The sequence below is a fragment of the Cervus canadensis genome, chromosome 13 (assembly GCF_019320065.1).
Source record: "Cervus canadensis isolate Bull #8, Minnesota chromosome 13, ASM1932006v1, whole genome shotgun sequence".
Taxonomy (NCBI): Eukaryota; Metazoa; Chordata; class Mammalia; order Artiodactyla; family Cervidae; genus Cervus; species Cervus canadensis.
The window spans coordinates 39,713,201-39,727,804 of NC_057398.1; the positions used below are offsets into that span (position 1 = coordinate 39,713,201).

General features: G+C 36.6%; 1 protein-coding gene across 11 annotated transcripts in view; it reads right to left on the bottom strand.

The window, feature by feature from the left end:
• DNM3 (dynamin 3) overlaps positions 1–14,604 on the bottom strand; it is a 619,318-nt gene that overhangs the window by 105,101 nt on the left and 499,613 nt on the right. For all 11 annotated transcript variants that reach the window (XM_043486187.1, XM_043486184.1, XM_043486188.1 and 8 more), the window contains one exon: positions 2,381–2,492. In XM_043486187.1, coding sequence (XP_043342122.1) covers positions 2,381–2,492 — 112 coding nt within the window. The remainder of the gene's footprint in view (positions 1–2,380; positions 2,493–14,604) is intronic.

Consider the following 14,604-nt stretch of genomic DNA (forward strand, 5'->3'; position numbering starts at 1 on the left):
AATTTAGTTGACAAAATCATGACCTAAGAAAACATTTTCACAAACATTACAGTTTCTTGGAAGGAAGACACACACACACACATATACACATGCAGACATTTTATATAACCAAGCACATTTAGAAGACAAAAAATATCATAAAGTCTTCACAATCACACTGGGACTATATTATAAATATCCACAATATTTTAACTCTCTTGTACTTACTTACATAAGTAATCTACAATGAAAATAATAATCATCATCATAAATAAAAATGGAGTGCTAACTTATGTTTACCCTGTCCAGTGCTTTCCCTACATTATCTCACTGAACCCTGTCAACGATGCCGCAGATGATTCTTGTTACCCCATTTTAGACACTGGAATCTTGAAAAATAAAAGGGCTATACAAGCTTGTAGGTGAGCATCAGAAATTTCAGTTTACACAGTTTGATGCTAAAGCCTGTGCTTTAATCCCACATGCTGTGCTGCTTCTCATGACACTCAGCCATAGCAACCTTATAAAAATGTAAATCTTATCATGTCACTAACTGGCTTGAAACCCTCCAATGGCTTCCCATCTCACCTAGAATAGAGCACAAATGCTTGTCACTTCCTTCAAGGCCTATGTAATCTTGCCACTGACCACTTCTGGAAATTATCAAGTGCCTTCACTTGTCCAGACACACTGTAACTCTTTGGAGCTCTAAGACATTGAGCTGGCTTTGTACTTGCTAGCCCTCTGCCCTGAGCACTCCCCATCAGACACTCACACCATTTACTTTCCCACTTCTTTCAGGAGCCTACTCCAATCAAGGGGGCTTTCCCTAATTACCTTTACTAAAATAAAACTCACTTGATCTTCATTCTCACAGTCTGTCCCTTTAATTTTTTACAGAACTTATCATTCTAACAAATAACAGTTTACAGTTACACAGTTATTCATCCACTCTAATGTCTGTTCCTTGAGGGGCAGGACCTCACTGTTCACTTCAGCATCACTAGTGTCCAGAAAGATAGCTGGCGAAAAGCACAGGCTCAGCAGGCTTTTGCAGAATGAATGAATAAAACATTAAGTATATGTGCATTTTTTAATAGAGAACATTTGTAACATTAAACACACAGCCGTCAATGGATAGGACAGAGTAATAAGTAACTATTAGAACTAACAACAAAAATCAAAGATACCCCTGACCTACATATCACCTGGAAAGAGTCTGGTTTCACCCCATTTGGAGGGCACAGGGTGTGTCATGGGGATTCAGTGTTTTAGGTACTAACCAGACAAGTGGAGGTAGAGATGGGGTTAAGAGGTCTACATGAAAACTAAAATAACAGCATAGAAGAGAATGTTTTGGCACGAATCCTCTATCCTGTACCTCTGGAACTCTGTTAAATTCCAGTGTAACCTCAGGGATATGGTCAGGTCTGAAATCCCCTCCAGATGCTTCAGTTGTCGCACAATGTGCTCACATCTCAGACTTTCCCTTGAGAAGAACTTTATACCTATTTGGGGCCGAGAAATAACCCAGCTTGTGCATGGGCAGTCGTATAAACTAATCTACGGCTAATCTAAGGGCCACAAAGGTCAAGATGAAGTAAATCCCCCCAAGCTCAGTCTCGGTGCTTAACTTCTAGGGGAAACCTGGCTAGTACAATATCTCAGGGGTAGCAAGGAAGCAGTGAGAACCACACATCTGCAGAGTCTGTTTAATGCTGAGTGTACATATGTTGGGTGGGAATTCTGAAGTTTAAATCCAGACTAGTCTGTGTAATATTACATTTTCCAAAGAACACAAATAGAAGATCTGTTTATTAACTTGAATGAGAGAAGTGTCTCCAAGACACTTGAAGTATATTAATAAAGATAAGTGGGACTAGCAATATAATATTTTTTGTTCTTTTTTTACTTACAGTGACATTAACCAGAGTTTAATTTTGGATACTGGTACTACAGACATAATGAAAGGAGGTATCTTTTCATAAAAAATTATATTTTAAAGAATATGAAAAAGTGTTATGACTAATAATATATATACTATGACTACATAAAGAATGTTATAAACTGCTTAAATGAATACTATAGAATAGTATACTGTAGAATAACATAAAAAGGAAAATAAAATTTTAAATTAAAACAGAAACTCTCTCATGCTTTGAGATTACATACATACATTAGGTTTTAGGGCAAAGCTGGGCATTTTCTTTAACAAATATACTGGTAAACTTCTTAAAATAGAAGTCTAATGGATAAAAAGAAATATAAGCAAAGTAAAAAGTTAAAACTATGCCAAATTAATTAAGTCAACTGAGAACTAGTTCCTTCAGCATAAAGTATGTTGAATTATGCTTTCTCAAACATGGTTACTAATTTAAAAATAAGAGATCAATCCACTTACTAAAGATTTATCAGGATAAACTCCAGCTCTCAGTAGAGATGCCTTCCAGCTGTCTACATCCTCCTGCGAATCACATGCCAGCTCAAGGAAGCGGTAGTCTTTGTATACATTCCTGGAGTTAAAAAAAAAAAGAAAAAATCAAGCTTTTTAGTTTTGAACCAAAATCAATATGATTTCATATCCCTACAGACAATGATGATACAAATGACAGTACAAGTGGAGGGCTATCTAACAGTCATTAATGAAAAACAACAATCTATTGCATTTAAAGTAATTAACAAGCTCCTATATGTATGTATTATACAATTAAAACACCCTCATAAAGAATTGAGAGTCATCTGTACTGCTAAGCAGTAGAAAGAGAAGGAACTAGAAATGCTCTCAGTATGACTCACTGAGTGCCAGCTGATGGGGGACTGTTCTGAGGGGAACGGACTTGCCATCGCCTAGTAATTATATAAGTTTGCAAAGTTAATTTAAAAGTCTAAATGGCTCATAAAATTTTTGAATTATGGCAATATCTCAAAAGCTAAAAATTCTATGCTGGATTCAAATCAGAAGTGCTCATCAATATTGTGAAAAGGAAAGAACATTAACCAGTATTTAACAGAGTAAATTGCCTATGAAGTTCATATTTATAACTGGGTCAATATTATAATTTTATATGTCCTTTCCTAATAATAAAATAATACACAAGATGTAATACTTGAATAATTTGGAAACTAGATAAAAGTATAAAACTGGATACAATCATCCATTTTCTACTATTGACAGATAAACTTATTTCTTTATATTCTTTTGTTCTATGCATTTTTCATCCAGTTGATGTTCTCTCAATTTTGTGTCCTTTTCACTTACTAGCATATCATGGTCATATACTTATGCTATTACATCTTCATAAATATCAAATTATAATGGTATAATATTCATTAACATAAATATATGATAATTTTCTTGACTTTCTAACAATAAGTAATTTCCTTTATTTGCAATCATAAATAATACTTAACTACATATTTTTATCCATAAGCCTTTGTCTTTCTACCTTACTATCATTATTTTCTGAGGATAGATTCCTATAAACGGAGTTACAGAATCATTTTTCAAGACAATGATACATAAAGATAATTCTAGCCATTTTTCCAGAGAATATAATTCAATTTAGACAGATACTAGCAAGGTACAAGATTAACAATCCTTTTCTCTTCTCTCTCCCAAGGTGTTCTCATTCATGCCCAAGAGTCTCAGTTTACACCTAATCCAGATGACTTACATATTTACATCCCCTGTCTAGAGCTGCCCCAGACTCATACTGCTCATTGACTTCACTTTAATATCAAAGGCACCTTGATGTGAACAACTGAACTGGTGGTTTCCAACTTGATGCTCCCATTTCATGCAACATCAGCATAATGCCTATAATTTGGAGGCACCGTGGACATCTTCCACACTCTCATTTACCTCCTTAGATTTTATTACCTAAAAGTGTACAACCTGTAGAGTGATTATCATCTTATTACTCTCTCTCTTTGGGGCTATTTCAATAGCCTCCTCACTGGTCTCTGAGCATCACTTGGACACTTTAAATTTGTTCTCTCCTGGGAATTTTTATTATCTTCTGAAAATGTGAATCAGATATTTTTACCCCAGTTATAAAACACCCCAATACTACTTGCTTTTAGGAAAAGACCACTTGCTATCATAGCCTACAAAGCCCTTCACAGTCCGGCCCACCATGACCTTCCTCTCTAGCTTCTTTTCATGCTCTGTTCTTTGCTTTTTCTGCCATGCTTACCATTTACCTCCTCAAATATGGCATGCTTACCCCTAAAGTCTTTGAATAAACTGCTATCTCTGGCTGCAGCTCTCTGTCCTTCCCTCACTACACAGTTAACTCCTACTCTTTCTTGGTATCTCAGCTTAATCATGGCTTCTTCAGACATTACTTCCCTGAACGACAGGAGTCGTTCCTCTTTCATACATTTTTCATATTTTTATTTACCTTTCCTTGATAGTACTAATCATAGCTTTGATTTCAGTATTACATGTGGGTTTCTTTTTCTCTCTCTTTTCTATTTAATTTTGATAACACCTATCTTCCCAACCAGCCTATAAGCAGTATTAAGTAGTGTATCGAATATATCAATTTATGCTCATCATTATATTTGCAAAGGATTCAGAAAGATGGTGGCTTCAGTGTGCTTTGTTTCCTCTCTACTTCCAACTCAGGTCAAATACATACTCTTAAGTCAAGAAGACATTAGGACTGGTAGTCTGGTAGAGGGTGTGAGCTAGATAACTGCTGTGGTACTTTCTTGCTCTGGGATGAAAAAAAACTTTGGGACCATAGCAGGAGAACTTTAAGACAAGGACTAGCATGTAGAAGCCCCTTAGTAGAGCGAACCCTCAATAATCATAGGACTGCTGAGTGTTCTCAATCCTCTGGCTGTAAGGAAGTATGGAAGGACTGAGTTTTTTCTGTAAGGAAGTATGGAAGGACTGAGTTTTTTCTAATCTAGTGAGGAAGAAAAGCTCTCTCCAGGTGTTTCAAAAGGAAACTGATAAATTGCCCACTTCTGGCCATGAAGACTTCGATGTTTGTTCCTCCCCACACTCACGGGACCAGTTCACTTAAAGTATCCACCAGTTGGTTCTGTGCCACCATGAGCAAAGGAAAATAAAAGGACATGCACTGAGGTCTAACAGCTAGAGGAAACAAAGAATAAATAAGGCAACCAGAGCAGTCTATCAACAATGGAGAATGGTTGGGGGTTATAAACTAATAATAAGTATTTGAAGAGGTACAAGAGAGCATTAAAAAAGACTTATAGGACTAAGAAAGAAAGACTTTTAAGTTAAGATGTTGAGTAAGTTGAAGGAAAGGATGATGGATCTTGAGAATAGAATTAGTAGATTTTAAGATTCAGTAGGAGAGTTAAAAATATATAAAGAAAGAGAAGTGTGGAGGAAAGAACCAGAACAACTAACCTGTAAATAATAGGAGGTCCAAAAAAAGAAAAGGAAGATAGGAGGAGAAAAATAATTATAAAACAGAAACTATTTTTTAAAAAGAAAATTTAGCCTGATTTTTAGAAAGACTGAAATCTGTACATTGAAAACACTGTTTCAGGTAGAATTGGTGAGAAAAGATATGACACAGGCATGTGCTAAAATGAATCTTGGGTTTTGAGATAAAGAAAAGTCTTCTATAAAGAAATAGCAAGTTGCTTAAAAAGGAAAAAGAATTAGACTGGCACTGGACTGAGCATTCAAAAGGTAGAAAGCAATGAAATAATATTCAAGGATTCTTAAGAGGACTGCAAACTCAGAGTCCCACATCCAGCCAGGTTAGAACCACATACCCAAACTTGAGGGTGATCTTAAAGCAGTATTAGGATTACAACAACACTCAATGAACCTGTAGAGAATGTTCAAGGTGAAGAAAAACTAAGAGAAGAGAAAACACTGGTGAGCAACAAAACTTGTCATATTCAGAGTCAAATCACAATAAAGAATGATAGATCATCTAAGACCTGCAATATAAGGACTCAATACAAACTCCTAAAGTAGAAAAGTTCTGCAACAGAAATTCAAATAGTCTAAAACTTGAGGGAGAGTGAAAGGAGATAAAGATATGCCCAAGTTCTCCTCTGATGGATGCAGGGGTGAATAGTGGAGAAGTAAAAGATCCCAGAGTTCTCATATTGTTGGAAGAAGTGGGTAAGAAGAGAAATAGGAGAAGAAAGTGTCTTGAGAGAGAAATATTTGATAATTTGCCTCATGGAATAATAGGGCTATGTACTGATGAGTTTAAATATTAGTAAAATAAAAACTACAGTAGAACTCCCCAATTTAAAAAAAAATACAAGGAAAATTAATAGCCTCTTGATAAAATCAATAGAAAATTAAGAAAAGATACAGCAGAATAAGAAAATTTAATGATAGCAATAAAATCAAGTATATTGATTACCAAATTAATAAAAGTAAACTGAATTCTGTCAGCTAAACAGTTAATGTAGGTTAAAAAAATAAAGCCCAATTTTATGTTATTTGCAAAAATAAAGGAACAAGTAAAGAGATATCAGGCAAACAGAAAACAAAGAAAAAATCTGCGTTGAGCAGCAATATTAATATAGGCAAGATAGAATTTAAAAGAACTGAACAGGATAAACAGAAATATTATATAATGATATAAAGTACAATTTACGAAGACTGGAAAATACTCTTAAACCTGTTTGCACCAAGTAACATAGTAGACAACTAAATGAAGCAAATGTTACTTAAAAATGTAAAATAAACTCGATATACCTATTGCATATAATTAATTAAAGTATAAATATGGAAAGCTTTTAATATGGTTTTTTCAAATTAAACATAGTGGATAAAAGAAAAGTAAATGCACAAAAGAAATAAATAATACAACTGATGAAGAAAATTTAATAGATTCCTTTATCATTTAAGAAGATAAAGACTGTTTCATCATCAACAAATCATTTACAAAAGTCTGTCATATACTTGGATTTGTACATATATGCAATATCAGCTTTAAGAAATTTAAAAAAATAGAAATTTTATGAATCACATTTTTTGGTCATAAAGCAAAAAAAAACAGAAAAAATGAATTTCTAAAAAGAAGACTCAAGAAAAAAAAAGCACATTCTTAGATAATCTTTGTATCACAGAAGAAACAAAAACAAAATTATAAATTATTTAGAAAGCAATTAAAAAATATAGATACATCATACCCAACCAATGAAGTACAACAAAGGCTGTGCTTTGGAAAATTTATGGCTTTAAATATGCTCATCATTTAGAGAAAAAAGATAAAAATGTTAATATTCATCTATAGAAAGAAAGGAAATTAACAGATTAAAGCCAAAACTAATAAAATAGGAAATATTAAGATAATATAAAGGATAAAAACATCCATGAGTATTTTCCTTTTAGTAATAGATAATGAATTTATGGTTTTAACTAGGGGAGAAGACAAAAGTAATACAAGATCAAAAATGAGAAAAGATAGAATACATACCCACAAATATATGAGATTGAGAAAATTAGAATCAAATACTTTATGCGATCCTATGTCAAAACTAAGAACCTAGAGATAATTAATAATATACTAAAAAATATAAATCAACAAAATTAACTTAAGAAGAGTTGGAAAATTCAAGTGGTTTTTACAAAACACCACAAGAATTAATAAGATTCTTACTTAAAAGACTAATATTGACTACAGGACAAATTACAAAAATCAATGACTTTTCTCAATACTCCCAATAACTTTGAAATGGAAAAAATACTCCATTCATATTAGGAGAAAGCCTATAAAACACACAAAAATAAATTTTCTTAAATTAAAACAAATATAGTGAGTGAAGTCACTCAGTCATGTCCGACTCTTTGCGACCCCATGGACTGTCGCTCACCAGGCTCCTCCATCCATGGAATTTTGTAGGCAAGAGTACTGGAGTGGGTGGAAAGGCATTTTGGATGGGGTGATTTGATTACACTATCATCCTAGTTCTTACTAAGTGACTAGTGCTCATGAGTATTCAATAAATACTTATTGAATAATGACTACCCTCACACCCTTAAAAATATTGACTATCATCTTCAGAATACCTCTGCAAATAATTTTATAATTGAAAAATTATTCTCCATCAAAGTTCTAATATCTTTGCTAATGGCTCAGATGGTAGTCTGCCTGCAATGCAGGAGACCCGGTTCAGTCCCTGGGTAGGGAAGATCCCCTGGAGATGGGAATAGCTACCCACTCCAGTATTCTTGCCAATGGGAGAATCCCATTGACAGAGGAGCCTGGCAGGCTACAGTTCATGGGGTCACAAAGAGCCAGACAAGATTGAGAGATGAAGCATGTCAAGGAGGTTGAGCATTTTTATATATTTATGGAAATGGTGGTTCTTTGTTCTGATTTCATTATATGCTTTTTGTACATTACTGTAATAATTTCTCTTTTTTTAAAATTGCATTTGCCTGACATATCTTTGTCTCTTTTACATTTTTGCTTTTATCTATTTGTTTTAGTTTTTAAAAGAAATATCTGTCATAAATGCTAACCTTAGAGTAGGCTTTTATTTTTCATCCCAGTTTGAAAATCACCTTCTACAATCAGGAAAATTTTAATCATGTTTATTTCTCGCCTTTGTTATTTCCTTTTTTTTTTTTTTTAGTGGTTTTCAGTTCTACAGGTATATGACTATATTAAAAAGTTTTCCAAATCATTCTTGAATTCATTTTTATATATAACATTTAGGAATAAAATCATAATTCTTGGTTTCTTAAGGGATTTAGAAGCTTTTACTTTCCATAATATCTCACGACTTTGCAAATCTGTCTAGAAATACAAACCTAGAAATTATTCCTGAATTATTGTTTTCATATCTTTGAGGCTCCTTTTCTCTTTCTTTCCTTTTGTATTCAATTTTGTTACACTAAGCAATTATTTAAATGGAACTCTACACATTCAACTTTAATAAACATATCATCAGGCATTTTCCACCTGGACTTCTCTATTTGTAAATTCTCACTTGGGTTCATTTTATGAGTTGGCTCAAAGTAGAGTTGGATATCTGAATTTTTGGTTGGGGCAGTCTCCACATTTCTCACATTGATTCAGTGAGTAAGTGAAGAAATTTCTGTTTTTTTTATTTTTTTACTATGTAGTTCATATTTCCTTAATCAGGGTAAAGCATGCACTAGTCACTCAAAGGATTTCAATCTAGTTCACTCCATGAGTCTTGCAAATAGTTGATTGACATTTGCACTCGAGTGCTTTTGAGACTTTCCAACTCTGGTATGTATGACTTTTTTTGGGTAGAGTGATGGATGGAGAAGGGTAAAAGAGAAACTTCTAAGTTTTTACCCTCTTATAAGAGAAACCATCTCCTTTAATATCCATAGCAACTCTGTAAAATTGATCATAAAGCTGTTTTACAGTTAAGCAAAATGAGACTGAGAGAGATTAGGTGACTTTCCCCAAATCACATAGCTAAGAGATGGCACCACCTGGGCCTACCACATTCCTTGGCATACAGCCTTTGTGAAACAAACAGCAGTCCAATGAATGAACAAATGTATCAATGAACAAATGAACTATGGAATGAATTGGACTGGGCATATTTTTAAAACCACTTTTTTCATTTTTGACTGGATTCTTAACTTTCTAAAGAAAACCTAAAATTTAAAAAGTTTGAAGAGGCAAACTACAATAAGTAGAATGAAAAACTTAATTAAATTGGGGTATATTTAAAGTAAATATATCTTCCAAGTATGACAGTTTATTGTTGGAAAATCTGAAAGGTCATATCTTTGCTACAGAGCAGAAAGGGTAATGGATTATCTTGGTGGAATCAAAATTCATCAGCTTTTAATTTTCTAATTATTTCTATAAAATAGCTTTTAGTTACTACTTAGGTTTATATCTGAGGCATTTCCACTACACAGTATGAGTTACTTTAAGATGTAAAGGTGTGGGGAAGGCAAAGTTGGACAAATGCCATGGGACTGCTTGGCCAGCTGAAGAGCAGTAGAGACTTTCCACACTCTCTAAGCAGATCTGAAGAATTCAGCTTTGGCCCATTCTTACTGACCTTTCTCCGGAGTATTTTCTTTCAGGGGCTCTTCACATGGAAAATTTTGATTTTTTTTTTCCTTCTAAGGATAGCCAAATTCTTGAGAGGGAAAATAATTATCTGGTTGAAACATTAGAAGAGGGTCAAAGGCTTCTGGTGGCTTTGGCTGCCTCATTTTTGAAGCCTCATCTTAGGCTGTGTCTAGACATCCAAAGAGAGTTGGATACAGGTCTAAAACACTGAATTGAGCTGATTTACTGGAAGTCTCATAAATTTTGTGGATGCAGCTTCCAGGGTCTCACCACATGCTGTAGCTATATAGATAACCCACAGCAATTTGTACTGACTGCATTTTTTTGTTTTGTTTTGTTTAGTCTATTTCAGCTGCAATCACACAGATATGAGCTTCTGAATGATTTCACCATGAAATCAATCTAACTATGTGTTTTGCAGTTTGAAAAAACAAAATTCATCTCAATGTTAAAAATGATCATAAGAAAATATATCACATAGGTAAAAGGCTTTTAAGTTTTACACTGTTGAGAACATGACCACAACAGCTTATATTTGATATTTCATGAACCCACTTTCATTCACATCATAAGAATGTCTTTGAGTGTTAAAAATGTGAAGTTTAATCTCCTTGCTGATGACAGCTCTTCAAACGTCTGAGACCAGATATAATGTGTCCCACAAGTCTTCTAGTCCCTAAGCCAACCCTTTTGCACTTTTCCAAGCATTTCTCATATGAACAGGATTCTAGATAACACTGCATCCGTCTTGTATTCTTATGAATTTGCTCTATTTTAAATAGATTTTCTGAAAATGAGATGCCAGCAACTGATCACAAATCTCCAGATGTAATATTATTCAGACGTAAGGAAGAAATCTGGCAGAATCTTTACCTGCATTATGGACAGTAAACTTTTATTAATGTAAGTTTAATTAAAGCATAGTAGGATAAAGACCATAAACACCTATTAAAATCCAGCCTGTGCCATTTATTATCTTACAAGACATTGGGTTCCAAAATCACTGCTGATGGTGACTGCAGTCATGAAACTAAAAGACGCTTGCTCCTTGGAAGGAAAGTTATGACAAACCTAGGCAGCCTATTAAAAAGCAAAGACATCACTTTACTGACAAAGGTCCATATAATCAAAGTTATGGTTTTAAAAAAGAAGCAAAAATACATTGTCAGCATTTAACAAGTTGGGAAATTATAAAACTAGACAGAGCAAAATGCAGGATATAATAGAGTTAGGAACTAATTATGGAAAACTGAATTATCATTGGTAAAATTTAACTGTTTTTTGATGAATCAAATAAAGAAACAGCTCTGTAATCTCTAGTAAATAAAAGATGAGAAAAACAATCAAAATCAGGAATGAGACTTAACACTTTAACAGGGAGCAGACTGAATTATTTTAAGGCATTTTAAGTATACTTTTGGTGTCCCAGGTAGCACCAGTGGTAAAGAAACCATCTGCCAATGCAAGAGATGCAAGAGACATGTGTTCAATCCCTGGATTGGGAAGATGCCCTGGAGGAGGGCATGGCAACCTACTCTACTATTCTTGCCTGGAGAATCCCAAGGACAGAGGAGCCTGGTGGACTACAGCCCATAGGGTCTCAAAAAGTGGACACTACTGAAGTGAGTTAGCATGCACACACTTGCATGTAGACTTTTATGGTAGTAGATTTATAAGTATCAATGTTGGAGACAAATTCCTAGGCTATTAAATAAGAATCATAAAATTGGGAGAGGAGCCAAGATGGCGGAGGAGTAGGACGGGGAGACCACTTTCTCTCCTACAAATTCATCGAAAGAATAACTGAACGCAGAGCAAACTTCATAGAACAACTTCTGATCGCTAGCTGAGGTCATCAGGCGCCCAGAAGAGCAGCCCATTGTCTTCGAAAGGAGGTAGGACAAAATATAAAAGATAAAAAGTGAGACAAAAGAGCTGAGGACGGAGATTCGTCCCGGGAAGGGAGTCTTGGGCGGCATTGCTTGGGGTAGGGTCCGGGCCTGAGTGCCCTGAGGACAATCGGAGGGAGCTTCTGTGAGGCGCCAACTTGAACTGTGGGAGACCAAAAGAGAGAGAGTACATTAACCGGCCCGAACACACTGCCGGCCGTTCGCAGAACAAAGGGACCGAGAAAGTCCAGAGAAGAGCTCGCAGGCTGCGGACCGGCCCAGCCCCGCCGGAGGCAGGAGGCAGGGGGGAGGGGAAGGTCGCGGCGAGACACAGGGCGCAGGCACCCGACCGGCGCGGGCGGGGACTGGGGCTGGGGACGCAGAGGGCGGAAGGCGCGCGCACCCGACTGGCGCCAGCGGAAACTGAGACTGGGTCCGCGGAAGGGAGGGGGCGCGCCACACCTGGGGAGAGTGCGCCCATCAAGCCCCTCGCTGCCTGGACCTCTCTGACGGGGAAGGCACAGAGAGCAGGCGCAGCTTTTCGTTCCGCGCTTTTGTGGAACACCCGAGGGCTGGAACCTCACGCAGCGCGGGGCGCGCTCCATATAGAGCAGCCGGAAGCCTGAGCAGCGCAGACGGAGAAAGCAGCGTCAGGCCCTCCCGGCAAGGCCAGCCCGTCCCCGCGGCGCAAGCCCGCCCTCACAGCGCCAGCCCCTCCCTGCAGCGCCAGCCCATCCCCGCAGCGTCAGCCCCTCCCCGCAGAGCGACGGAACTAGCTACCTGAATAAGAGTCCACCTCCGCCCGCCTGTGTCAGGGCGGAAATGAGGCTCTGAAGAGACCGGCAAACGGAAGTCAAATAAACAAAGGGAACCGCTTCAGAAGGGACTGGTGCAACAGATAAAAATCCCTCTAGAAAACACCGACTACACTGTAAGCGGCCTGTAGATACCGAGAAGTGTAAGCTGGAACGAGGAGCTATCTGAAACTGAGCCGAACCCACACTGACCGCAACAGTTCTAGAGAAACTCCTAGATATAATTTTACTTTTTTCTCTCTTTTTTTTTCTTTTTTTTATTTTTTATTTTTTCTCTTTTATCTTCCTTTAAAATCCCCTATTACTCCCCCATTACTCCTTAACTTTCATTTTCATAGATTTTTAGGATTTTTTTAATTAGGGGAAAAAAAAAATTTTTTTTTTCTTTCTTTCTTTTTTTTTTCTTTTTTCTTCTTTTTTTTTCTTTTTCTTTCCTTTTTCTCTTCTATTTTCTATTTTTCTTTTCCTCTAATTTCTTTTGAAGTCCTCTAGTACTCCTCTACTACTCCTTAATTTTCATTTTCAACACACTATAACCTTACAAAAAAAAAAAGAAGAGAAGCCCTATTTTTAAACCGAAGATTATTCTCTCCCAATCTTGACTCTCTGTTTTCTACCCCAGAACACCTCTATTTCCTCCTTTCCCCTTCTCTTCCCAATCCAATTCTGTGAATCTTTGTAGGTGACTGGGCTACGGAGAACACTCTGGGAACAGACAGCTGCGTAGATCTGTCTCTCTCCTCTTGAGTCCCCCTTTTTCTCCTCTTGCTCATTTCTATCTCCCTCCTCCCTCTCCTCTTCTTCATGTAACTCTGTGAACCTCTCTGGGTATGCCTAACAGGGGAGAATCTTTTCACCATTAACCTAGAAGTTTTCTTATCAGTGCTGTATAGCTGGAGAAGTCCTGAGACTACAGGAAGAATAAAACTGAAATCCAGAGGCAGGAGACTTAAGCCCAAAACCTGAGAACACCAGAAAACTCCTGACTACGTGGAACTTTAAGTAATAAGTGACCGTCCAAAAGCCTCCATACCTACACTGAAACCAACCACCACCCAAGAGCCAATAAGTTATAGAGCAAGACATACCACGCAAATTCTCCAGCAATGCAGGAACATAGCCCTGAACATCAACATACAGGCTGCCCAAGGTCACACCTAACACATAGACCCATCTCAAAACTCATTACTGGGCACTCCATTGCTCTCCAAAGAGAAGAATCTAAGTTCCACGCACCCAGAACAGCTCGACGCACAGCTTTCCCTAACCAGAAACTTGACAAGCAATTTTGTCTAACCCCACCCACTGGGTAAATATTCCACAATAAAAAGGAACCACAGACCTCCAGAATACAGAAAGCCCACTCCAGACACAGCAATCTAAACAAGATGAAAAGGCAGAGAAATACCCAACAGGTAAAGGAACATGAAAAATGCCCACAAGGTCAAACAAAAGAGGAGGAGATAGGGAATCTACTTGAAAAAGAATTTAGAATAATGATAATAAAAATGATCCAAAATCTTGAAAACAAAATGGAGTTACAGATAAATAGCCTGGAAACAAAAATTGAAAAGATACAAGAAATGTTTAATAAAGACCTAGAAGAAATAAGAAAGACTCAATTAAAAATGAATAATGCAATGAATGAGATCAAAAACACTTTGGAGGGAACCAAGAGTAGAATAACGGAGGCAGAAGATAGGATAAGTGAGGTAGAAGATAAAATGGTGGAAATAAATGAAGCAGAGAGGAAAAAAGAAAAAAGGATCAAAAGAAATGAGGACAACCTCAGGGACCTCTGGGACAATGTGAAACGCCCCAACATTCGAATCATAGGAGTCCCAGAAGAAGAAGACAAAAAGAAAGGCCATGAGAAAATACTCGAGGAGATAA